Source organism: Opisthocomus hoazin, chromosome 7 (genome assembly GCF_030867145.1).
Source record: "Opisthocomus hoazin isolate bOpiHoa1 chromosome 7, bOpiHoa1.hap1, whole genome shotgun sequence".
NCBI lineage: Eukaryota > Metazoa > Chordata > Aves > Opisthocomiformes > Opisthocomidae > Opisthocomus > Opisthocomus hoazin.
Window position 1 is genome coordinate 6,334,308 of NC_134420.1, and position 27,590 is coordinate 6,361,897.

The following is a 27,590-nucleotide window of genomic DNA, read 5'->3' on the forward strand; positions in this document are numbered from 1 at the left end:
TCACCTGCTCTCCAATGGAAGGTTTCTGGTTGTTGATCTCTGCCCAACAGCCAGCCTCTCGCAGGTGGCCACCTAAATCATTCACAATGTCCCACACATCTCCTCATTTAGTTTCTCTTTCCAGTCACTTCCAGGTAATTCAGTTGCTGAATATCAATTGACTCTTAACAGAAATTCATCCTGTGTCATATTTTACTGAGGCCTTTGCTTTCAGTTAGATAGATGTCTCTTACTCTGGCAGACATCATGATTTCGCCTCCATGTGTTGAAATGGACATGTTCCTTTACTACATTTAAATTAGTTATTAGTCAAATAATCAAATATGCCTAAGCTGGTGAATGAAGCTTCTGCCTTGCCAATTTTTGACATGATATACTTCTGGCTATCCTAGCTAGCTGATGTGTTCTATGAGAACTGAAACATTTCTTGTATTTCTTGGTTTTCTAACATGCTGCTGGAAGTAGTTGTTGCAGTGTTTCTGCTAGATTAGTTTTTCATAACTATTTATGAACCCCATCTTTATTGGAATTACGTTTGAATCTTTTGCTACGTGACCAGTAAGCTGATTTTTACACAGAGCTTTTAGAGGAATAAAGCCATGAACAAAATTTTAACTTTTAAGAGTATAGTTGTTACACTAAGTTTATTTCCCATCTATGCTTACTCTTAAAAAGCTAAAACTAATGCTACATGGAAAAAGTGAGAGAATGTATGCTACTTTGATACTAATAGCATGGCTAAACTCTTCCCTTAGTTCTGTATTTATTTTAACATTGTAGTCTGTATGTTGATACAAAGCCTTGATGATGTTAATTATTTTTATTGGCATATCATAAATCCATTAGGTATTCCAAAGTGATCACAAATGCTTTTGCAGAATCTAGGAAGTTGATAATGAGTGATTTTTGGCTTTTGATGATCTCTGCAGTGATTACATAGGGTAAAAATCTGGTCAACATGTGATCTTTAAACTTGAAATCCAACCTGCTATTCCATTAAAATGACATCTGTCTACAGTACTTAATATGACAGTGCAAAGACTGTATTTCACTGATGGACAATCTTTGCCAATTGTTAAGTGAATGGCTTAGGGATGCCTTCTTTGTTTTAAGTGCAATGTCATTTTTCATTAATCTGGAAGCTGTTCCTGGTTCCATGTCTGTTGAAGAGTTTTGGCAATTTTTATTGGTGTCTCCTAAGCCTTCAAATTTTCCATGCTGAGTTTTCGTTTTTTAAATTTTCCTGGATTTTAACTTTTATTGCGGCTTTGGGAGGGCTGGGGGGGAATTCTTTTTTTTTCCCCATAGGTTTTATTTTTTGTAGTGCGAAATGCTGTATTTTAAACTCTATGTGTGTATTTCCATATTCAGAGTTCCTTCTATCCATTTTGCATATGCATTTAGCAGATTCTTATGACTGTTTGTCTATTTGTTAGATTTGGAAAGTGTTCTGTCCCATAGTAAATGGGGCAGGGAGAAAACAAAACTGGGCCCATCTTGGCAAGGAGTAGTTATTTTACCTTGTAGGTGTAACAGTTTCATACCTGTCTATACTTCATGGCTATTCTCTAAACCTGAATTTTGGCACTGGAGAGCAGTCTAAGGTGAACTTACTTGTCCCTTGCTGAAGTGAGTGTCTGGGACACCACTTCTGTGGTTTATAAATGGGATCTGAAACGTAGGTTTGAGTTCCTGAAGAATTAAGAATAGCAACTGGATAAATGATGGTTGGCTAGGGGTGCTGTCTCTCTGTGGTGAGGTGAATTGTAACAGCTCAATAAGAGTAAGTTCTTGTAGCAATGAGCTTCAGTGTACTTATGTTTAACAAATTAATAAAAGACAAGGAGCAAAATCGTATTTAGACAGAAGATTGTGGCAGAACTTCTCTTTTGTGTTTCTTACCCTAAAGAGGTAATTCAGATTTTATAAGGGGGAGGAGGGCTTATTTAAGAACACATGATCATAATAAGGGAAGAATTTAGGAAGGGAAAAGAGTAGCTCTGAGGCCCATAGCCAAGTTAAAGGCAAAATTATAAAAAGTTCTGAAACAGATTCTAGCTAGCTGATATACTCAAACTTCAGTAGGAATTTATGCTTTCATAACACTAAATAGCCACGTGAGAGAGACCACTTTAGTCAGATACTGCAGTCTCCATAGTGCAATTTTTCCCCCCATTTTGGTTAATGCGGGTCATCAGGCGATAAAACCAAATTTGTCCTGTGAATTGCTAGCTAACTGTAACCCTCTTCCATAACAAACAATATAGCTGATCTTTTTCCTTTCATTCAAGTGTGAGTGACAGTTCAAAAAGTTGTGAAAGCATCTATTCATTGTGCGGGGTATGATTAGGGATCTTCAAAACATGGCTCAAGTCTGCTATAAAAAAGTAATGGGGTTTTTAACATGTATTTGTGGACCCTCGTTTTGGAAGAACAACACAAAAAATACATTTTTCCGTGTGATTTCAGAGCGTCGGTGTAAGAGAGTCCCTTCTGGGTTTAGAAGTGAACCTGACAGCATTTTTCCAGGATTGCATCATATGTTTCACTCACACTTTCACATCCTGCATTAAACCACATGCATGCACATCAACAAGACAAGATTGTAAAAGGAGTGTAACTGGGGAACTGTTTTCATGATATTCGATAGGAGTAATTGCGGCCACTGCTGTTTCAAAGCAACTGTGGTTATACTATACTATGTCAACAAAAGTCACTTTTGCCATATGGAAACCTTATTACTTCAGAATGATCTGTTAGAAAGCACTTTTGAGATAGTCAGGCCATTTATACAAATCAGTAAAACATATTTGTGCATGAAACCTTTCTTAAATAAGAGCTTTCATGTGTTATAGGTTGAACGTTACAGTGATAGTTTTGCAAATGTTAAAAAAGTAGGCTTCTATTTAAAAGGTGGTAGGGAAATTTATTAGGTGATAAGAAAATACAAGTATTTCTCTATGATTTCTGTGATAAACCTGATCATGCTGTTGTTGAATGGAGAGAGTTTTTGCTGGTCTCTTCAGGGGAAACTGGAAATTGTGGGAAATTGGATGAAATATAGAATGCTACATTTCAGTGAGATCATGTGATGCCAGAGATATTTATTTATGTAGTATTTGTTCCACAAAATGACTTAAAGCTTTTTTTTTTTTTCCCTTCAAAAGTGTAAGTTTTTTCCCCTTCTATAGTCCAGGACATGCCTTGTTTTTACATTTGGACGTTTGTCAATTTGGAGTTGCTTAGGGCACCTGTTAATCAGACATTTCTTCTTTCTCTATGAAACTAGAGAATATCACAAGTTTTATTAGCTAAGTGTGATACTTCTGTATCTAGGCTCTTAATATTTGCTGTCAGTAGCTGTTACTACAAAATTGTACTTCTAATAGACACCGTGATCTTTATAAATGTAGAAGAAATGTTGAGAGCTCCGTAAATGTCGAAGTTGCACAGTGGCACTGGGTTGACTGACGTGTTTAAAGGTCTGTCTTAGTTGTCAAGGTAGGGAAGCGTAATTTATGAGTAGTCCGTTACGTACATGAAGTTTTAGATGGTTTATTTGCTGACTCGAACTGCACGGATTTCTGACACACAAACCATCTGTTCTGAATTGCTTTTATTGAAAGCATTTCTATATTCAGTCATTACCTAAATCGGAAGACATGAAATATTTAGAACCAGATTTATTCACCTGTTGTTAGTACTGGGGAGCAGCAGCGACCCAGGGGAAAACTGCGGTTTTCTGTGTTCCTGCCAGGCATGGCAATGTCTTCCCAACAGCCCCTTATAAGAAAGGCAGTTTAGGTTTTCCTGGCTGTCTGCTTGCTTCCAGCTGCTTTCATACTGCTGCGGGCAGCGGTGCCAAGGAGCAGTGCCTGCTCTCCAGGACCGGTCCTGCAGACTTGCTCAGGGCTGAGTAGAGCAGATCAGCTGTGCCCACACTGGACCCAAGCCTGCTGTGACTGCCAGGTGGCATCCACCAGCCATATAGCACAATATTTCTCTTTTTTTGTGTGTGTGTTTTTTTGTTTTTTGTTTTTTTTTCTAGTTCAAATTTCCTGAAATAATATGCAGGTTTTATCACAGACTTCCAGAACAGCATTTAATACCCATAGCATGACGTGAAAGAATATAGGTGGGTCATCAGGGGATGTGGCAGGACAACGTAGTTTAAAGGCACAGAAATGGCTGGTCTGGAGTTGAAGAACTGAGTGGAAGGAAACAAACCTGGTGTGATTTCACCTGTAATGCCCTTCTGGGCTGATAAACAGTTTTTGTCTTGGAGAAGACTCTCTAGATTTCTGCAAAAGAGAGCCTGAAAGCAAAGCAATATATAAGCATTGGGGAAAATGCAGGGATAAGAACGGAGGAGTGAACAGGGAGGTGACGTAATCTGACACTGCAGGTGTGCGTTCAGACAAAAAACAACTGTATCTTTATCTCCTTTCCATGCTCTCTGAACTAGCTTATGTACAAATCTGCAAGTGCCAGGAGTACTGGAGCTGGCTTTTTGTCATCTTGTTCCTGTCCCAGCGCTGCTAACCCGTTATAAGGTCATCCAGGACTTGTGTTTTAACGTGGATATAGTCATTCAAAAATTCCAAAGAGTATAGTTTTGTCAGATATAATTTGTTTGGTCTTATGTTGACCTGTTAACTCAGTTCAACATCCATGTTCAGACAGTCTGGTCTGAGCAGAGGTATTATTGGAAAAGTATTTCATTCTGTTTGGTTTTTTTAATGGTTTTAAACTTATATAGCTGCTGGTAGTTTGTTTCTGTGACAATATGATCAAGTATGTTGTATGTACAGTGGACTTTTAATCAGATTAAGATACAGTGCTGTGACATGGCACCTCTTTCAGTCTACAGACAAGACAGAGCTGATTACAAGCTAGCAATGTATTTCTGAAGGGACTGATTCCACCAAAATACTGAAAAACACACAATAGTTGCTGTCAGGACCTGAGGGAACCAAAATACCTTGATAGTTGTGACCAGCCTCACCTGGGACCCCAACCTGCACACTCTGCCCATGGCTCAGGAGCTCCCTTTGACCTCAGCCCCACTTCTTCCTGGAGCCACATCGTGGCCAGATCATCTCCAGCCTTGTTTCCCACTGCTGGGGCTTCATGAATGGAGTCTCGGCCTCTACTGTGGCCTTGCCTCCAGCCTTGTCTGCTGCTGTGTCTGACGCATCTTCCTGGAGAGACACTAGACCTGACTTGTCACCTCATCTTGTCACGGGACGGTCAGCTAAAGCTGTCTTGTCACCAGCACTGCCTTACTCGGATGCTGTGGGACCATGCCGTTGCAGGGGAGGGCTGCCACCACCTGTGCTGGGGCCACCTTTGGCTCCTGGCTGATCTTCCATCATGGAGCAGCCCAGCTCTTGCTGCTTCCTGCCTGTTTCCCATCTTGCTTCATGCTGCTGTTGGGCAGTCGAGCATCCCTGCCCACACTGCTTGTTCCTGTTCTGCACCGGAGGAAGTAAGGTCAGGTTAGACCTCTGCTGCGGAAATTATTTTGGTGAAGGAACTTCTTCAAGGTTTTTGCAATGTTTTGTGTAAGATCTTAATAGGAAATTGTGAAACAAAAGGCTTGTTTTGACAGCTTTTGTCCGAATGCAGGCTGGACTAGTTGACCTTCCTCCAGCAGGCTGACAGACAATTTGTGTGACTCCTTCTAACAGAAGTGGGTGCTCTTTTAAGACTATTAGACTTGTCCGATTAACATCTCTGGAGAAAGGATATGGGGGGGCAGAGACGGACAAATGCAGTGTTACTTCTTCCTAAAGGCTGTAAGTCACAAGGTGAAGTTCAACATGTGAAGCTGTCTGTAGAGTATGACGAGAATTTGCCTCAGGGTACAGATACTCATTGTTTCTTTGAAGAAACTAGTGTGAGGTAAAAAGGGTGCTAGTAGAGAAATGTGTCTAGTGCTAATAGCTTGTGTTTTTTTTAAAAAAAGAAAAGAAAAAAGCCTTGGTCTGTGAGGAACTGAGCATTTTTTTTTTTCCTACTCCTCCCCCCCCAAAGAAAGGAGAGAGAATTAAAATAATGGTTAACAAGTTCCTTGTGCTCTGATCTGTAAGGTTGTTCCATATCTAAAGCCCCTTGGAAGAATTCAGGTTTCGTTGGGTTTTACTTATTCTGGACTTAGTGAATACCTGTCTTTATTTCCCTACTTTCTTTTTCCTTCCCCTCCCTTGTTCCAGGATGGTCCAGGGGGTGATGTGGTGTCTGTGACACAAGGTTTACCTGGATTTGCCTTTAAAATATGTAAAAATGGTCAGTGTTTTCTGCTAATACAATATAGAGAAGTATTAATATCCCTTATAAATATTTTGAAACATAACCTTATCTTTTGCAAAACAAGAAAATGTAAAAAAAAGTGCAATTGGAATAAGAATCAAGGGGGAATGAGAGCTAGATGGTGATCTGAGGAGTAGGTCTAAACATTTATAAGGCATGTATATATGTCTAAAGCAATTTATACACTCTCATTGAATATTGAGACAATAAGTAGGATAGTATTTATCTCTGTAGCCATTCTATTTGCCAGTTTTTTGGTTTATCAGATATATGGAGATGAGTAGTTCTGTGCATGTAGATGTATTCTGCAATTATATTGCTGCTATCATATGTCTAATATAAAATCATATGTAAACTCTTTCTAAGCTCTCTTGAAATACTGACTTTAGTATGCTACCAGCAGCTGTTGTAAGGGGAGGTCTACTCCTGTGTCTTTTTTCCCCTCTCCACATTTCCAAGAACTATTTTGGACAGTTAAAAACAGAATTTTGGATGTAGATCTAGGAACTAGTAGAGACACCATTTTCAGTCTTCTACCTCTTAGCTCACTTGCCATTGAGTAACTACTGACTCCAGAAGAGAAGCAAGTATTTAATAAATCAACTTAATAGAAAAGCAGCACATTCAAATCAACATGAGATCTCCATGGTTTAGAGGTTTCTAAAGTTACATAGTAACAATGCTTCATTCTTTCTTCTTTTTGCCATGGGTGATGGCTATTTTTCATTTAAGGAAAAGAAACCTTAAATGAGAACTAAATGCTAAAGTATTCTTTGTATGTGTCTCAATAAATGTACCAATACAAGCAAAAAGCTTGCTGTGGTAATTACTCTGGCTCAGACGCTGAGATGCTATACCAGTAGCATCTCCTCTGATATCAAAATCACCAGAATGGAACTGCTCTGATACAATGAGAGCCTGGCTCTGTGTTAGACCTTGATCTTGTAGCTACCAGGTTACTTTTCTGTGTTGTGTGCAGGGGGGCTTCCGGGAGTTGTTAAATGGGAGACAGTGGCGTTTCTGAAGTGTTTATGGTTTCTAGTCCTCAAGACTAGAGCTTTACACTGTGATTCCCTCCTGACTTAGATCTGAAATTATTCACCCTTAATATTGGGAAATTTCAGTTCGTAGTTTAAAGTCTGTCTTTATAAAATTATTCCTTTTTTTTTTTTGACTGAACTTTACCAAACATTAAATCCCAAAATTGTAGTTTCTAATATCCCCAAGAGGTTTCTAACATTGATTCAGCTCTGAACTTCACATCACATAGCCTATCGTGATGCTTTTGAAGAAACTTCATGGTTGAGAACTTCATGCTGTTAAATTCACTTCTTTGCTTGGAATTCTTTAATAGACAAGGAAATATGTTGGTGGCAGTCACCAATGTATGCAAAACCAGCATATTGATTTTATGATACTGAATTATTATGCTGGCATGTGTCATTTATCTAAATAGATAACTTCTGTTTTTCAGACCTTACCAGTACGGAAGATTCCATGCAAAGCCAATGCTCCTTCAGGGTCTTTTTTTGCACGGGACAACACAGCAAATTTCTTATCCTGGTGCAGAGATGTAGGGGTGGATGATACCTGCCTGTTTGAATCAGAAGGTTTGGGTACGTATTTTTTTATATAGTAGTAGGTAATTTTAAATAACTTTTGTGCTTTGCCTTGCAAGACGAGGCAAAGAATCTCTCAATAGATCCTGACTCCAAATCTGACCTCTGTCTGTGTTAATTCTGCCCCTTATCTGACGCATGAACAAATAAAGTACACATCACTTAACATTTATTTAAGTCAATTTTAAGAGGAGCTTAAATGAGACCAAAATCTTGCTATGCTTTCTTGCACGCAGATGATTTTTCACCCTACACACGCTTTTTGATCTTAGAAAGCAGTTCCTTAGTTCTGTGTATAAGGTGGTGCTTTTCTGCTTTGGGAGAGTAGGAATCTCAGTTTTGGCTGCAGATGTTTAGCTATTTGTGCAGATTCAATGGGCTGCGCAGGAGACAAGAAAATATGAAATTTTTTGTGTGTCCTATACTGACCACTTTTCCAGCTGATTCTTTTGTGTGGCTCTGGACAAATACTGTCCAGCACTAGGGCTTCAGGGTGTTCCATCAAAAGAGTTGGACTGCTTAGGAAATCACTGTTCTAATACTACATATTCTTCATTATTTTAACTCTTCTCTCTTGAATGGAAAAATTATGAAACTTATCTTGAGAGTTTTTCAGACAAATATCATGAAAGGAAGAGGGTCAAATGCTTGTTTGTTGTCTGAACTCAGATGAAAGTGTAAAGCAGTTGTGATGATAGACAGCTCAGTTTCTATGGAAGACAAATGAACACACTGTACCAAATCAAGAGGCTTCTTTGTTCTGCTGCTCAAAAGGTCTTTGACATTTGAAGTTCTTACCTGTGTTGCAACTGATCTATTCCCCTTCTTTTACAGTCATGCTCTTCTGGCACAACTATTTCTGAAGCATTTTTTTTGTCATTTGTTCTTTTATCCTGTGAAGGTTTTTTTAAATTAAATTATTTTCTATCTCCAGGAGAAAATGCTTGTCAGAGAAGAAATTAGTATCACAAAGGTGACAAATGGTAAGGGGGATTTATGTGTTATCGCTGTTTGGTTAATTAAATCCTCAAGATGAAATTTTTATTGGACATGGTAAATCATGTGGAATACTTGTATTTCCAAAAATTTGAAATGATGGAGAAACTGGATATTGCCAAGGCCAAAGAAATGTACAAACACAAGAAGGAAGGAGACACAGACTTCCAATGTCTATGATTAAGCAGAAAAACCTGCGGTTAATCCAACACTGAAATGAATTTAGACTTTGTACTGCTATGGTAAACTCAACAGTTTACCATTGTTGCGATAATAGATTAGCTGTGTGAAAGCGTGTTTATAAGGAATTTCTCGTGCATCATGAAGAAACCAGATTTTGTTTCGAGATGGAATTGGCATAGCTGAAATACCGACATTCCCTGGAGAAGTTAATTTTTACACATACACAGCACTTTGCCTGCCACAGTATAACACTGAGCGCAAATGCACCTGGAAAGCTGATGTTCAAGATGACTTCCTCTCGCGGAAAACTGAAGTGAAATTTGTCCAAATACACAGTGCACAAAGCAAATATGGCTGTATTAGATTTGTTTGATTAGCGACCGATTTTCTTCACTGATTGACAACTAGGTTCCTTGTTTTCCTTCTCTGAGTGTTGCTGTTCATGGAATGTACATGTTGAAAAGACTTATGGCACTGGAAATAGGACTAGGACATCATAATGTTTTGATCTGTTTTTCTAAACTTGAGAGTGGGATAGTGACCATGCCATCTCTAAAAAAGATAAAAATAGAAGCTACTATTTGCCCTCAGTTTGAGCTAGAATTCTTAAAAGTTTTGATTTCATTTGAGGTTTTTCTAATACATTAGAAATAATGATGAATCATATCAGTTGCCAAACTAAAGCTTTTATGTTCCTCTCTCTCCCCCAACAATCACTTCTCCACTGCACAGGAGATAAATTCAGCAAAGGTAAGCAGTGTCAAAGGTTATGTTCAAAGTGGTGAGAAATATGTGTGAATGACATCTAAGTGTTTACACTGCCTCATGGAAGTCTGCTGTATTTTTGATAAAAATTGTGGTGAAATGATGGTTACAGAGGTAACTGTTTTTTTTGTTTTCTGGTGTTTTTTCCCCGTGGTTAATGAACTGTATTGATGTGTAAATTGCTAGTGATAAGGCAACTATTTTCTCTCTACACTGAGGAACCTTACTGTGTGAATGTTCTTAATTGATTTGATTTTTATCCTCCTTTTTTACAGTATTCTGCCTGCCTTATTTTATATAAATACTCTATTATTTAATTAGATGCACATAGTGATATTTTCTTCATCCCACTGTATCACATAAAACAGTCCTGAGGCAATTTCCTGGCAAATTTCTATTCTAACATTAATATTACAAGAGTAATTTTTAAGATGTATTGCACAGGAACATTCGAATGATGGATTTATGACACTACCTATTTTTAAAAGTCCCAAGTCCATTCAGAGATTGGCAAAATTAGATAGATATATTAGCTAAGACATTACTAATTGCTTAAAAGTGTGTTCTTACGCTGATGAGTTCTGAAGTCTATGCACGTATAGCTGCACACCAATGCATCCAACACTCCCACTTTTTTAGTGCTGAGATTGAAGTTGTATGAAGGTATCCCTCTTTGGGATGGAACCGTGCCAAACAGACACTGTAGCAGATAGTTGCAGTCTTGCCCCAGGAGTTTGCAAGCGAGTGATGTTAATGTGAATCCTGAGTATTCCTAGAAGCTTGGTTCTGTAAAGTGTTAATACTCTAGGGCTGATCTGGACGAGCAGGTGAGTAGAGCTACTCATGTCACTTTGAGTCCTTGTCTATCGCTTGTGGACTGATTTAGAAATTTGTTTAAAGTTAAGCACAGGTTCAAATGCTTTGTTGGATGAGGGAACAGGATCAAAGTCTGTCTTCAAAATAAATAGAAGAAAAAAAATGGTATTTGTTATGCTGGTAGATATGATTATGCCTTCATCTCCATTGGCTTACTTTAAAGATCCTTGAAAGAGATCGGCACAGTTTCAACTCTGCCTATACAAAAACTCAGAAATTTGAAAACAATGCACTTGTACTACTAACTTGTAGTTAGTAGTCTATAATATGATATATTTTGTTTTGCTGAATGTTATGATGCTTTAACATAGTTTAAAATGCAAAGAAGCTAGAAATAGTCTTCTGTAAAGATTTATAATACAGCCAGAGCTGACTGGTAGCAACCTATGTGCATTTTGCCCTGAGCACTTACCTTAATGGAGAAACATGGCAGGAAAGTCTGAGTTAATGCCTCCGCAAAGACAAGGTGGATGCTGTGCCTCCTGTATGAGCTGCAGATAAAACACGAGCATCTGTAACAAACATAGCAGCACACTATGTAGGGATAATCTTGAATGCTGCAAGACAGAGGAAGACTGCATGCTCCCTGCACTCATTGACCAATTTAGTGTGCTTGTCGTAATTGTTGTTTTTATAGTTAGTGTATTTAAAGGGGAAGGAATTAGCTTTTATATCAAAAACTATGATCCAAATTCCAAATTTTCATCATCTGGGCAAATCCTCAGATACACTCTCTTTGACTGGGGTTCTTGGAACATGATACATTAACTCTTTGCAGTCTAAGAAAAGTAATACTGTCTGTAACTCCTCTGTTCCCATGATATGTAAGTTCCCCTTTGTAGGTTTTAGGGCAGCAGATCCACACAGCTATGGTAATTCAGTTTATGGAAGGACAAATTTTGACCTTTGATACCTGGAAGAACCCCAGTCAAAGAGAGTGGAAGGTTTATGGAGATATGTGTAATTATGGTGCTCAAGCCTAAAGAGTACAATACTCGAAGAAAACTCTTCTTGGCCAAATAGTAAGAATGGTAAGATTTTCTAGAATTATTTTGATGAAGTGTACTTAAATCTTAAGTTATGAACTCTTTGTTGGTAACTTAGTGTTGTTGGACGATTATAGGATCTGGAACCAATGAATATTCTGCAGCTCTTCTATGATAAAGAGTCTACCCCACAAGAAAAGGGTTTGCCACCAAGCGTGCCAGCATGCTAATGTGTGTTGTTTGTTTTGGGAGCTGTTGGGCGATACTGTTGTATTAATGTTTTGTGCTTGTATATTCTGTAGCTGTGTGTGTGTACACATAATCTGTGGCATGGACTTCTTTTGATGCAACTTATTGATTAGTTTAATGTACAGATTCCCTGAAAAAAAGCATCTAGTGTTTCAGTGGAAATAACAGACTTCAACACAAAAACCTCTGATATGTACTCTGATGTTCTTGACTTTTTAAAAAAAGTGAGATGTTGATTGCTTAGAAGTATTTTATGCATAGGGGCAAATGATTTTTTTTTAATTAGTACTCTAGTTTATCTAATTTTATATTACAAGACAGAAGCATTTTGACCATGCTTTCACAGTGACACATTCACAGCCTGCAATGGTGTATTAAATTTTACCTGTAGTTGCATCAGAATAAGGCTTTGTCCCATCTTTCACAACATTTTACTAAACAACTCATACTGTTGTTGAATATGTCTCATTTTGAGGACTATAGAAGCATCCTGGACATTGTGTTATTACCATTGGATTAGCATCTTAAATTAATGAATTCCAGTAAATTATTAATTGTTAGATGATATCTGTATTCATTGTAGATTAATTCTTCGCTATCCATAGATCTACTGTGTTTGAAAACTTAATTGTTTTGAGACTTCCATAAGTGATAGTGCTGAAGTGGGGCCAGAGGAACACAACTCCTTCATTTAAGTGTGTTGTAGTGTAACTCTTTGACGCAGAAGGAAGGGTATGTTTGGGATAAGTTGAAGAAAGTGTTGTCAAAGCAATGTTTAAAAAAACAAAACAAAACAAAAAAACTACTGTAGGATTGGAAGAAAAAGTATTAAAGGAGAAAATGAAAGACAATAGGAAGAGGGATCAAAGGATCAACCTTTTGAAAAAGCTTCCCTAAACATGTATGAATTCTGATGGCAATTGGAAGCCTAAGATAAAAAATACCAAATCCCTTCAGAAAATCTCTTCACTTCTAGTGAGCTAAAAAATGCTTTAGAAGCAGAAAACACATTCACTTTTTTGATTCAGCTGTACCTAAGATCTTTAAAAAAAAAAAAAAAAAAAAAAAAAGAAAAGTTTACATTTTGAAGAAAAACTGACTCCACTAATGACAGTTTATAAAAATGCTAGGAGCCAAGGCTTGAAACTGTCAGAGAGGTGTAAGATGTTTGTTCCTCTAATGTGGTTGGACATTCTGCTAATTAAAACAAACAAACAAACAAAACCCCCAAACAAACCACACAAACCAACCCAAACCTCAAACAAAACAAACCCCCTCGTGTTTATTATTGTGAACACTGTGGGTTTAAACGTGCTCAGCAAGCAGGCGGTCTCCATGTGCAGGGTGTGCTCTGTCTCCTCATAGCCCCAGGGTCTGATCAGCACTGAATGCAGAGGCTGTTCCTCCTCTGCTGCTCCTGGTAGCACCCGGGCAGTTCAGAAGGGAGTGGTGAAGGATGTAGAAATGTGATGAACGGTAGCTAGGAAAGCAATGAAGTACAAGGAAGGAGGATGAGGGGTGAGTGATCAGGAGAGGAAGACCTGTTAAAGGAGAAAGGGGCAGCAATGAGACAGAAGCAGCGTAGAAAAAGAAGTTGCAGCCAGAGAGGAACAGGGGTAAAAGCTTGCTAGGAGCTGAAAAGGAAGTATTGTTAAAAGAGAGTGGCTGGAAGTTGCTTGAAAAGATGCAGGCAATGGGGACAGTGGATAGGAAGGACTTGGAATGAATGAAAGGGAAAGTAAAAGGGTCTGCAACTGTCAGGACACCTAAAATAGGCTGGCCTTGTTATGCATTATTTCTAAATCTTCACATTGCTCTCTTGTCAAGCAAATATCATCACTGAGATTCTCTGGCAGGGTGGATATTTCCATTGATTATGCAGTAATGCATGTGTCGTCTTCTACATTTACAAATTGCTACTTGCTTATAGTTGCCTACTCAGATGATCCGTCTTGCTAATGTTTGATAGGGAAGGACTGGCCAATGATTCTCCAGGAATATTGTTTTCTTCCATATATGAAAGTGTGAAAAATTACAGGAAATTGCATACAAAAATTGTATTAATGCTGCAAAGTGAAATACTTGGGCTGTAATTAAGGCTGGCTGTGCTACGTTAGTTAAGCTATTTAACTCTTATGAATCGCCTATCAACTTTTCATGTGGTCATGAGCTATTTTTTCCCCTAAAAGATCTGTGTTCCATTTAGGATGGACCTTGCTCTGCCAACATCTTAGTACGGTATGGTTCATGAAGTGAAGGAAGCTTACTGGTGTGTTGTTTTCTCCTCACATGCCTCATTTGTTACAAAAATCTGAAGATGTCTGGAGAACGATGAAGATGCTGAAGGATAGTATTTTGATGTTGCTACTGAATGGCATCGGAAGAAGTGACTATGGCTCTATCACATAGCTCCCACATGCAGCGGGAGGATCTGTATCAGACTTTGTAATGGGATCACTAGTTGTGTTGGCTTTGCTTTCACACAAAATGTAGCATTAGGAAACTCGAAAACAGTCTGGAGATCAGGCAGTAAGTATGATTAGCACCTTGATAAGTGTGCCTTTTGTGTCTAACACCTATACCTAAACTCCATGTATAAGATGGGGATAATACTACTGCTTACCTCATAGCAATGTTAGAGAAATCTTTATTTTTGCTTTTTCTTCGAATTCTTCACAGCATATAGTAGCATTGTTGTAGAAATGAATTGGGCTATGTCGAGTGTAGACTTTAAATGATGTGCAGTGATTTGTGTATGTGGCTGTAGATAGAATGAAGATGGCTTCTAAGAACAATTTTTAAGCCTCCAGTTCTTGCTGTTTCTAACTGTAGAAATTGCTACAATTACAGAAAATGTGTTGCTTGGCAAATATCTGTTTGCCGTGTAGAATATCTAGGATTAAGTAATTGGTCAGGTCAAAAAGTTGAGGTCGTGCCTATTACTGAAATGCAACTATTAATTATAGTAAGTAGTTCAGAATATCATAGATGTAGTTCCCACAGGAGACACAGAATACCATGGGTACAGGTGTTATTTTTTAAACCTGAGCTTGTAACTAATCACTTCAGAATGAATTGCCTCTAGTCCTCAGATGACTAGTTATTACCATATATATACACACAATTACATGTTTATATAACTGTTTACATGTACGTAGTGTAGCTAGCCATGAACTGCAGTGCAGTCAGAATTTGTGAATTTAAAGTACAGTACAGTGAGAATTTAAAAGTGAATTATGAGAACTTCTACAGATTTTCTTTTTTAGTGGCATACTTACTTTAAATAATGAAATGAATTATTTTGATGCTGTGTAGTGCCTCTGAAATAGTTTTTGCCATCTCTTCTATCAGATGTCTGGAAATGCTTCAACAATATTGATTATCTCAACTTCTATAAGTAAAGCTAAGAAAAGAAGTGTTTCTCTTTCTGTTCTTTAGATGGAAAAAAGTGTAAAGGTAGATTTTTTTTTTTTGAAAAAGCTTAGGAGACAGCCTTTTGAAAGTGACTGTAAATATCAAGTACTTTCAGCTGTTGTGGAATAGCACCAGGCAAAAGCATCTCAAAAGAAGTAGTCAGAAATCAAGATGCTCTAAAGTGCTACTTGTTCCAAAAAGCAACGCTCTTATTTGCTCTCTCAAGGTTATACTGAACATTTGGGACCAAGATAGGTGTGGAAATGCAGTCTTGTGTGTCTCTGGCTTTTGCTGTAACTCCTGAGGTGGTGGTCCATTAAACAGCTGTGCTTTTGGAAAAAAAAAAGAAAATTTTGGGTTGAGAATCTAAATTATTTCCAGCGAGAACTGCAGTATACAAAATAACGTTTGTTTGTCTCTGAATTTCCTGAATACATATGCTGGTATAGTCCTCAGGAATGCTAACATTTTTTGTTAGAAGTGCTGTGTCACCATCGTCTCATCAGATGACCAGATGTGTTTTTTTGGCTGGTTATTGCCTGCCAGCTCTTCATCCTCTAACAATGATTTCACTGTGTCATGTTGTGTGATGTGAAATGCATGAAATGTGTCTAGGTTATGCTGAGTCAGATTTCCTTAAGGACTTGGAATTTTGTTTGGGTAGAAGAGCTGTCAGCATCGACAGAAAAACATTTTACCTTTCTTAATCAAATCCTCTTCCAATTCTGTTTATGAATCTTTTTGCACATAATATTACTTGAGCCTTTGTTTTCCTCCTCCCTTCCAAAAGTTATTCAGATGTGCATATGTGTGAATTGCAAGTAAGAAATATTGGGCTCCCTTTGACTATTCCAAAACCATTTTATTCCATTTATATATTGGGGAATGTCATCTTTCTAAAAATCAAGTTTGTTTTTTGGGGCAATCCCAACTGATTTAGAACCAAAGCAGCAGAATTAATTTCTAGATTCATGAACGTAACACTTTAGAAATACGGATGACTAGTGAAGGTAAACGTTTCATAAAATTACTGTGTAGTGGCAATGAGGAATATTGAGAATAGCTGAATGTCCAAGTCTGCATCTTTTATATTCTTAAGAACAGATGGATGAAGGATAAAAATACTTCTCCTACTGCGGTACCATTTTAGTTTTCATGCTGTAGTTTCACTTCTGGAAATATATTTGGATGAGATTGGAGGGGAAGAATGCATACATCTCAAAGTACTACATATACACTAGGAAAAGATATTGGGGTGAGCATTCAACTTGCGCAACTTACCATACATTGGTTCAAGTCAGTGGAGCTGGAAGTTGAAGTTGCAGAAGCTGAAGATCTGCCCCAGAGCGTTAGTTATTTAGAGATCTTCAAGTCTGTGGATTTCTGTTCTGGGTCTCATACATATAGTATAAGACAAAGTAATGACTTTCAGAGCTTTAACTAGACATTAAAATATTTTTTTCAGTTATGCTATTTTTTCTTCATGCATTTGAGTTAGGTGAGTCTTTAGATGATAACCAAAATGCTCATACAGCAGATGCCATGACTATATCTCAAAAGCAAATCAATTTTGTTGCTCTTTCTTTTATTCTGATTTATATAAATATTCACAACTTTTTTTTAATGTCAATTCAACCTGATGTATAAGGTAAATATTTTCCAATTATTGTGGAAATTTCTAAAACCTGAATTTTATCCACAACACGAGGGGTTTACTGCAACAGATATTTCTGGAGAGAAGATGACAATGTACTCATAATTCCTGTTTTCTTCTTTTTTCCCTTCTTTTTGGACTTTTGGGGAGTTGATTATGCGAACAGCCACAGGCCTTTCCTCATCTATTGATTTTGCTTATATATGTTGCTGGACTTCTCTACAGAACATTACCTATGTGAATTGTGAAAAGAAAAAGAATTATGTTGAATTATGGTAGTATTTGTTAATGGGAATTTCATTCTGTGCTGCAGTTGCTTCTGAAGCTTCAAAACTGCAGGTTTTATGTGGAATCTAGACATCAAACCTTGCATATATGTGTATATATACACAGAAGATAAGTTTTTTGTTTGGTTGGGTTTTTTCCTATGATGAGCTGAATTCCTAAAGTATTCTAGTTTCATATTCGCTTTAAGAGTAGATGTATAACAATTTCGGGACCAAATTTGTAGTAAGATATATCTCTGCCAGTGCCATTTTGTTATTTTTGTTATTTAAATGGGCAAAGAAAAATAGTGATCTAAAGGATAGGAATTCTCTTATTTGGTAGGAAGAAAAACATTTTAATGATATTAATATTTTTTTACATTCTACTAATTGTAGCGTTCAGTCAGAGCTCCTGATTATTTTTAAATTGTTATGAACTACTTGCAGGTTGCCAAATAGCCCAAATAATTACTCGGTGATTTAGATTTAGAATGGTATTTTCAAAAGAACTAAAGGATAACTAAATGGGAACTTCCTAAATCATCTGCACTCTGAGAACCACTTGTCAATCCCATCCTTTTTATTCCAGTAAAACTCCACTGCAAGCCAAAGAAAACCAAGTTTTATCTGAGTCAAGAGTTACAGATGTTGATGACTAAGTTCCATTCATCACTAAGATCTTTAAAATAGCTTGTATTTATAAATGGTTTCCATCTTCATTTTGCTTTTCCAGTTCTCCACAAGCAGCCAAGAGAAGTGTGCCTTTGTTTGCTGGAACTTGGAAGGATTGCAGCAAGGTAGGTGAAAATATTTAAAGAATGGAGAAATGTTTACATTCTTGACAGAATTGGCTACTGAGAGACTTACTAAATCAGCACATCTCAGGCTAACTTTTATGCTCATTAGGTTCAAGGAGAATGCTTGTCTTGATGTCACTCAAGAATATCTTGTGGGCAGTTGTTAACAAATATAATGAAATCTCTGTACCACCACTTGAATGAAGGTATTTGTTGGCTATCCTCACATCAGGAGGGGAAAGGGTTGAGAATTTTTTTTCTAAATAAAGCTTTGAGCTGTTTCTCCTTCTAACATTTAGATCTCTATAAATAACTGAGATTTCATTAACTTTACTGATAATAAATTGATTTTCACATGACCTAAGTCTGACCTAAGCAACATTCTTATTTATTTACATAAACTTAGCTCTGATTTTCACCAACAGAAGCAAATGAGAATTGAGTTAACAGTCTGTGTTCTATCTCTGTCGGATGATTCTGGCCAGGCTGGACCCTCAATACATTGTAGCATTATCTCTGATGTCAGGACAACAGTGACTTTTACTACACAGTCAAAATTACAGTAATTAGAATGTGATTCTTCCCTTTTTGCAGATGCAGAATTAACTAATATAGAGCATAAGATTCACTACAAAATATATGAACAGCAATGCTGCTTCCCAGTCTTGCATATAAATTGCAATTGCATTCATCTATGTGTATGAAATTGGAGTGCCTTGCTATTCAAAGAGTTTCATTAATTTCACAAGAATTCCTTGTGGTTACAATCGATGTGAAGGAGATCCCTGTTTATTCCTAGCTTAAGAACTAGTATTTTCATAGTATTCATATTATGTGAATGCAACTCATTTGGGAAGCTGCTTAACTAGAAATTTGTCTCTTGGTCAAGCTTCAGAAAAGCCCTCGCTGTCAGAGGAAGCTTGCTAGGAATAGCATTGGCCAGAAAAAGAGTTTTCCAGACTGCAGGAATTTTCTGATCTCTAAGACTTGGATTCAGTCCAACATGCTTCCCCCCCCCCCCCCCCTTAATTTTAATTTAAGTTTCCATGAGTAAGAAAGTATTCTGATCTGTAGGTGCTCAATGAAATTGATTTTCAAGAATCTTCATCTACCTGAGCAAACAGTGCTTTTAAGATCCCCAGCTTGGAGATAGATCTTTCAGCATCCAAAGGCCATATACCCAGGGCGTAGCTGTCGGGAATGTCTGGCCCAGGTTGGTCACTTGGTAGTATCCAGCTTCCTCAGGGAATGCAGGTCAGTGGTCAGACAGTGTTGGATTCTGCTAAAGTTGGTTGAGTTAAATTAGATTGTTAGATTGCAGTGAGATTTGATTCCTCAACAGATCTACAAGGGAATTAAGATAGAATCCTACCCTTCATATTTGTCTTAAGCTTCCATGTCTCAGATGTTCTCTGTTCCAGGCATGAAAACAAATACTGAAATAATAAATGAACCATGTTTTCATTTATTATGCATATCTATCACTTTGCTTTTAATTTTTTTTTATTTTTATTTTTTGTTTATAATGCATATATATTACCATATATCATTAATGGTAACCAATGTATTTTATATATTATATTTATATGTATATTTATATATTTTATTTTTGTTTATAGCTTAGGGGTCAAATAACATATGTCTGTCTACTTGTTCCTACTCTAATATCTTCAAAAACAAACAAAAACCCATTTACAAACTTTTCAGTTTACAAGGTGCACAAAAACTGTTGAAGGGGAACATCAGGTTGATAGAATTGAAAAGCAAATATGTGATGTCAGTTTTGCCTGAGGTGTGGTAAACTAGAACTATATGCAAAAGGAGAACAGGCAGTTGCTGCCACTAAGCGTAGGAAAGAGCGCATTAAACTGACGTTGTCATTGTGCTGCTTTAAACAGGAGAGAAGTCAGATGTGTGCTTGCTTTATAAAGCAAACTGGGGCTGTTGACGGTCTTAGGGGTCTGCTTTCCAGAGCAGGAGCTGCAGAGATCTTTGAAAAGGTGTCTCAGTATGTTTTTAAAGAATGAAAAGTGTAAGAGACGCTGAATAACTTCTCACTTTTCCTTTTCTGTTTTAGAAGCAGAAAGATATGTTCAAAGTGGCTTATTCGTCACAAGGAGCCAGGTCTTGGCACACTTTGCCCAGCTAGATAACTGTTAGTCTTCAGGGTCTAGAACTTTGTCTAGATAAATCAACCTGGGCCTTTCTTCTTAATGGAAATAGGCTTGGGATTGAGGGACAAGTGGGCCGGAATGGGGATTGCTTGAGGGGGGAGGTAGAATTGAGCTCTGTGCTACTAAACTTGAACCCATTCAACAGATACTCTGTGGATGAGGGGAAACAGCTGTTAATTTACCTATGCTTTAGCCATGCTTTTAGCATATTCTCTCATAGTGTCCTTTTAGACAGATTAGAGAGGGATGGACTGTTTGGAGGGGCTACAGAGTGAGTGGAAAACTGGTGTGACCACTTGGCTCAAAGAGTGGTAGTTCAAAGCCCAGGTACTAATAAAAATAGAATACCCTGATACATTCTCCTGGATTTCAGTTGTCTACGAAACAAAATTCTGAGGTCACCTGTGAAATTTCAATAGTGAAAACTGGCTGTTGTGTGCACCGGCAGATACCATGTGGGTAGGCTGAGAACATTTATGAGAGAGGGTGGTGTCCTACAGGATGAAATCGAGCATTGACAATACACAGGGCTATTGCAGTGGGTCGCACATGTCCGACGTTCTCCCAAAGTATTTTAAAGACAGAGATTATACAATGGAAAACAGCTAAATTATCTTTTCTGCAGAAAGTATGAAGTTCTTAGGTAACTTAAACTCTGGGGGAGTTAAACAACACCCACAGGTCTTTTGAAATTACTGTTGAGCAACTTCAAGATCTTTCTGCTATTGTATTCAATTTTTCCTTGGTAAAAATGGGAAGTGGTGCTCTAAGAAGCCTATTTGAGATCATGTTACAGTCCAGGCTTGCTTCATTTGTAGTTATGAGAAGGCAGGCCAGAAAAGAGCAGAAAAGGAAATTCTCAGCATACCTTCCAGAACAGAATTTGCACCTCTACCCCTCCCAGAAAAGATGCGGTTTTTACTATTTCAGCTTTCCAGCAACTTTGCTTCAGGTTGATACAATATGTGGAAAAAAATGCGTTTGTTTGTTCGTTGGTTTTATTTTTCAACTCATCACCGGAGGAATTTAGAATACTGGGAGTACAGGGAACTTTAAAAGTCTGTCACAATGACAAAAACTGGAGTCTATGAAAAGCAGTAGAAGTAAAGAAGCAGCATTGCTTGTAGTGAAAGAGTTTTATTTGATGAGTAAGGCTACATGCAGGTGTAGGCTTAGAGCCCAGTGGGAATTTAATGATTTACAGCCTGTCGGCATCTGCAGACAGACAGGAAGTAAATGGATTGCATATAAGTGCTTGCTTCAATGTTGGCTGACTTCTCATTAGGCAGACTGCACCAGTTAAAGCCAATACAAGCAGAGGTTTGGTTCTCGGTTTTCTTTATATGAATTTACTAGGCAGTAGTGTGACTAAATTAACAGTTATCAGAAAAACACAAAAGAGAGTTTATGCGCTTATGCCCTCTCTTTGTACACTTTTGACACTATTATGGTATTTAGCATAGATTTTTGTAACGTATTTGTTACTGTTCAATATTTTAGTGTCCAGATCTTCACCTACATAAGTTAGCATAGTTCTGCATCTGGGCTATGGACTTTTCTACTATAGAAGAAAATATGCTTTCATCTATGCAAGTAGTTTGCCATAAGAAGCCTACCTGCAACGATAACTTTTTCAAGCTGAAGTCCTTGTCTGAAAAAAGAAATCTTTCTGTTTTTCTGGGTGTTGTTCAGTGTTGGCAAAGAAGAAAAAGAGGGGAATTATCAGTGATTAAGAAAACTGGATGGGCTTTCAGACTTCTCGCATCTGTCCAAGCTCTGTTTCTTGCTGTGAAATGCTGACTTCGTCACTTGCCATTGAGCTTTCAAAAGCAGGCACTGTTTTAAAGAGCCTTGTTCTCCAAGTGCTGTTTGAGATGCTCCATGCCCAAGTTGCAAGTATTTTGTTTTAGCTGTAGCTACAAGTGTTTTGCCACTGTAAACAGATCGGAAGATTGGCTGTCAAAAATTGGTTAGAAAAAGCATTAGCCCCTTCTGAAAAATACTGGCCATGTCTTTATTTATATATAAATTCAGCGCAATAGTTGAGACCAAGATAACCTTCAATCCCCTTTCATCTGGATTTCTTTGAAAAATACTAACACAAAGTATAAGCTGTCAAGTAACTGGAAAGGTGTCTGTTTGGAAAAAAAAAAAAAGCATGAAGTGTTGAACTTGAATCTGTCCTACACGGTATAGCAATTTTTGAGGCTTAGTGTTGTTCATAAGGTCGTCATTCACCAACATATATGTTATCAGACAGAGAAGTCAAAAAACACCCGTATTTCCTGTGAATTTGATCAGCTGAGAGATTCCATCTAAATTAATTTTTTGCATTAATGATTGATGTATTTTACATGTGTTTGCTAATGTATGTAGCATTTTATTATTGCACAATGATGCAATACAGAAAGTATGAATTCTTTCCACCATTTTGTTGTAAAGTATGTAACACTTTATAAGGACTAATAATTTGTTTGCGTGTTTCCAAAAGGTTTGGGGTGGAGCCTCCTGGATTAATAAAGTTGGAAAAAGAGATTGAACAAGAGGAAACACTTTCAGCCCCGCTTCCATCTCCTTCACCGTCACCAACAAAGTCTCCTGGGAAGAAGAGCACAGGGAAACTGTTGGATGATGCTGTAAGTCGTGGGAGGAAGCTTCTTCCTATCTGAGGCATTCTCATATGCGCTTACTTGCAAAGCACACAGAAGCCTGAATTTAGCATCTCACTGTATTTTAGAGATTTGCAGACTGATATAGTTAATTTATTTTTGACCACAATTATTTATGCCTGAAGTTTGGGAAAAAAATGTCGCTCTGTGTGGGAGATCTGCAGTTTAGCCTAACTTTGTGCTGAGGGCGAATTTCCCTTTTTATTACTCCATATTCTTGTTCTTTTCACTTCTTATTCATCAACTCCCACTTGGTGTTTTGACTGAAAAGGGACTGAGTCAGGACCAGGAGATTTGGCCCATGCTCACTTGTACAGATTGTTAACAAGCACTTCTAAGTTATCTCTGCCTACTTTTTATGCTGCTGTTCTGATGTTTCTCACATAGTAAAGAAAACAAGTATTTTTTTCCTCATTGTTGGAAAGAAAATATCTTGATTTGAATTTCATTAAACTGTTTGCGCTATGCTGTAGTGTTCATTTGAAAGAGCTGGAACCAGATGAAAAGGACACATTTTGAGACCATGAAGAGGTTAAACTTGAAAAGTACAAATATATTCTATAAAAAGAAGCAGTTACTATAGTAACCGCTTTATTACAAGGTAGATGTGCCACCTGGGAGTTACAAAGCATTTCTTGAAAAATCCATGTGCCACTTTTTTGTTACAAAGAGCAGATGGAATATAATGTTCGTTCATTTTATTGAAATACTTTGTACTATTTGATGCAAACAATTACATTCAATGTTTTTTACGTTTTGTATTTCTTACTTAACTTTGCAAAAGCGCTCACGTATATTTCAACAGAATTGAGAAAGAACAGTTATGTGTAGAAGGAGGGTGGTGACTGCGTATCTTGTAGGAACAGAAGAGAGAGTATGAAGGTTGTCTCCAACCACCTTCTTTAATTTAGAAAGCAGTAGGGATAGAAACAGAATGGAATTCATCCAGTTCAATTCCTGACCTGCACTGCCCCAGACACTCACACCATAAAATAGCAGCAGTGCTCATATAGTCCAGACACAAAATAAAATAGGATATAATTCTTCCCACTGCTTCCTTATTTGATTTCCAAATTCCACTCAATAATACTTCTGTATCCTTTGGGATAGTAAGGTAATGGAAGTCTCAACAGCAGGATCAGCAGTGAAGGTCTCATTATCCTCTGTTTTACACCAGTATAAATCTGTTGCCTTTCATTCTCCAGGGGCTCTGTTTTGCTTACGCAGTTCAAAATAACCTTGAACTTGTTAGATCTAGCTACTCGCAGTTTTTGCTTGCTTAGATGGGACATTGGTCGATGCAGCTATTAGGGCATGGGTCATGCTATCCATTTTCAGTTTTGAATTTCAGGGGTGTCTCCAGAGGTGATAACTCCCATAGGATACTGTGTCAGAAATCGCTGATTGTTGGGCAGCATTCGGAGGGCCATTGCCAAATAGTCCTCTAAGCACATGCCGTGCCTTGGTACCACGTTCCAAGAGAGGCAGGAATGCACCTTTTGCATCCTCAGCAACCTGCACTTGGATGTACATCATCAACTACTGACTTCATATAAGTTATTCCTAATGTAGACTGACTATCTAAATCGTTTGATTCTCCAGAAATGGAGGCTAACAGCCATTCGTTCATAAAAATCACTGGAATAATTAATCTTGAAATAATTCAGTGATTGTACATTCAAACTGAGGACAACTCATCTGATACTTGAGAAACAGTTTTCGAATTTAAAATACATGTAGAGTTCCTCTGATAAGCGTTATTTTAAAATGAAATTTTTAAGTAAAACATAATTCCTTAATTTAAAAAAAAATCTAAGAATAGTAATAGAAAATTATTCCACAAAGTAAAGAAGTCATTTAGATAACAACATTGAATAATTTCAGAAATAATTGGAAAGCCTTTAAATTGGCCAACAGGGTGAGTTTCAGAAGTATTTTTGCTCCCTATGCTAGTATAGAAACAATAATTGCTAAACTTTTAATTTCCTTCCGGTTTATTTAACATACTGTAGCTTTATTCTAAAAGTAGATCTCAAAAACATTTGTTGTACTTCAGAAGTCTTTCCCGTTCGTGTATTGAAGACAACCAAAACACCTACCAGAGTGCCATAGCTTTGCCCTGATTTTTTTTTTTCTCCCCTGAAGCAGTTTAAGACTTTGGTTTGTTAGCTCTTCTGAGAATATTCTTTCTCAGACCTCAGACTGTTTTGACAGGCCTTGGTTTATGAACTGGATTTAAAAAGGTCTGTGGAATATTATTTGAAGTGGACAAAACCTGTAGGAAGTTCCTCCGGCGTTTTGCATTGTTTGACACTGACATACTACATCAGCTTTCATCAAAGAAAACTGCAGTGTATGAAAATGCTGCACTTGCTATTGCTGTTCCTATGCAGTAGTGCAATTTAAATATCAAATAAGAGTTTCTCAACCAGATCTGCTCCTTTGGCATTGATGGCCCTGCTACTTTCAGATCACTGAAGAGTACAAAATATACTTTTGCTAAGCATTAATGCCTTTGGTAGCACATGCAAGGCCAAGCTTTCACAAGAGGCTGAAGTCAAGCTAATGCAGCCAATAAAAAGCACAAAAGCAGTTTTCATCTGTATTTCCTCAGCCTGTATTGTTGGCAATGATAAAGTGGATTACTCTAGAGGCCTCTTTAAATCACCCTTGATTGCCCTTAGGTGGAGATCATCAAAGGGTAGTTAGCAATACTGGAGACCTTCTTGGCATGGATTTGTGATTGTCACAGTATTCTCTGTGCACTTTTTTTAAGGTGCAAGTGCACTATTTGAAAGTGCCAAGTGAAGGTATTGGGCAGGGCCTTTTATTGATAAGCAAGATGCTTCTGTATTTATTGTTTTTAGAAGGGAGAATATCATTATGACATCTTCATTTTGCCTGTCAGCTATATTAGCACTTTGACAGTCGGGCTGATTCACCATAAAATACTGAAACGCATCTACAAAGGTTCTAATGGTGAAGTCAAATTAACAAGCTGTTTGACTTCAGTTAAACAGTGCAAATTTTATGTTGAACTGTGTGACACTCGTCCCTATTTTTACCTCATCACAGCTGTAAAATCGTTCTTGACATTGGAAGCACCATAGTTTGGGAGAAGTATTCAGAAAAACCAAGAAAATCTCATCAGTGAAGACTTAGATTAGTGATGATGTGTTATGGCAAATGTCTTCTTGAATGTTTTGCTGCACATATTATTTTAAATAGTTTCTATTAATAATTTCCATGTTTTTCAGGTTAAACACATTTCTGAAGATCCACCTTGTAAATGCCCTAATAAGTTCTGTGTGGAGCGTCTTTCACAAGGAAGATACAGAGTTGGAGAGAAGATCCTCTTTATTAGGGTAAAAGTATTATTTGTTTTGTTTGTAGTGCGTTTCTAGTATCTGCTACCTTCCACTTCGGACATGGTATCACTGATTAACCGGGGAAAATATTTTCTTATTAACCAGCACTGGCTCATTTTTATGATGCTGTCAGGGAATAAACTACAGGGGGTTAACTGACTCGAGGAATTATTAGCATTTGGTAGATTGTTCTGACTTTCGGTCAAGGAATTTGCACGGTCTTTGATCAGTGGCAACCAAAAGTCTTCACAAATGGAGATGATGACTTCCTCTCAGTTCTGTTTGAATGGACATCCACTGCATTAAAACAGCATTTCTCCCACTTTGTTCTGACTGATGCTATTTGACAGGTCAGGAAACAGATCAAAGACTTCATGATCATTGAATTGCCAAGTCATGACTAAGACATATTGCTAAAGTAGGGTGAGCAAAACATTAGTGTCCATAGTACTTCATTTGATTAACAGATATTTCCAAACCAAGTGCTGTAATTTCAGATTTCATATGTAGTGTATGAAGTCCCACAGCACAAAGTTAATCGTTGGTATAAATATTTGCTAGCATTAATATCTGACTGAATTTAGCACAAATGTACTATCCAAACTTAATTTTGATCCCTTTAATCTTCTGTATATATGCTTATGGTAATAATGTGAATACACAAATCACATTATTCTGTAGTAGTAGGTTAAGAATCTGATTCATGCTGTGCTTCTTTCCATTTTCCTCTCCACATGTACTATCCTTTAGTAGTGACTTGACAGGATGATAGCTCTTTCTCTCAAATAACCGTTAGCCCTATTTTGCTAAAGACATACAACTGTGACCTGATAAAACTGAGCATTTAGCACTTGTGAGAACAAAAGCAGTCAGAGGGGCTCCTTCCCATCTGTAGAAGTCAAGTTCCTAGCTCAACAAAACACCAGAGTGCTTGCTCTGCCATAAACTTGTGCTTAACTTGCACCAAAGTCAAATTTAGATAAGGATTTGTGTTTTCTCATGTGTATAACGTTGAGAACATGTTTAAGTCCTGTGCTGAATAGGGATTGAGAACTCCCAATTAATTCAGTAATAGCTCAGAAAGAAGAAGAATTACAGGATTTGTCACAGATAGTTTGAGATTTAACATGCTAGTATAAAGGATTAATAGCTTTTGTGTTTCCTAGCCTGTGGGCCTTTTTTAAATTCTCCAGTATTGTTGGGTACTAGCTTTATTGCTAGCTTCAAACAACTTTGAAGAAAGTAATGTTCATTAACCAAGA

General features: G+C 37.5%; 1 protein-coding gene across 6 annotated transcripts in view; it reads left to right on the forward strand.

Annotated features, from left to right (window-relative positions):
• The window catches only part of GAS2 (growth arrest specific 2), a 102,729-nt gene that overhangs the window by 30,833 nt on the left and 44,306 nt on the right, over positions 1-27,590 (forward strand). For all 6 annotated transcript variants that reach the window (XM_075425309.1, XM_075425310.1, XM_075425312.1 and 3 more), the window contains exons 4-7: positions 7,787-7,928; positions 18,054-18,117; positions 22,783-22,927; positions 26,218-26,325. In XM_075425309.1, coding sequence (XP_075281424.1) covers positions 7,787-7,928; positions 18,054-18,117; positions 22,783-22,927; positions 26,218-26,325 — 459 coding nt within the window. The remainder of the gene's footprint in view (positions 1-7,786; positions 7,929-18,053; positions 18,118-22,782; positions 22,928-26,217; positions 26,326-27,590) is intronic.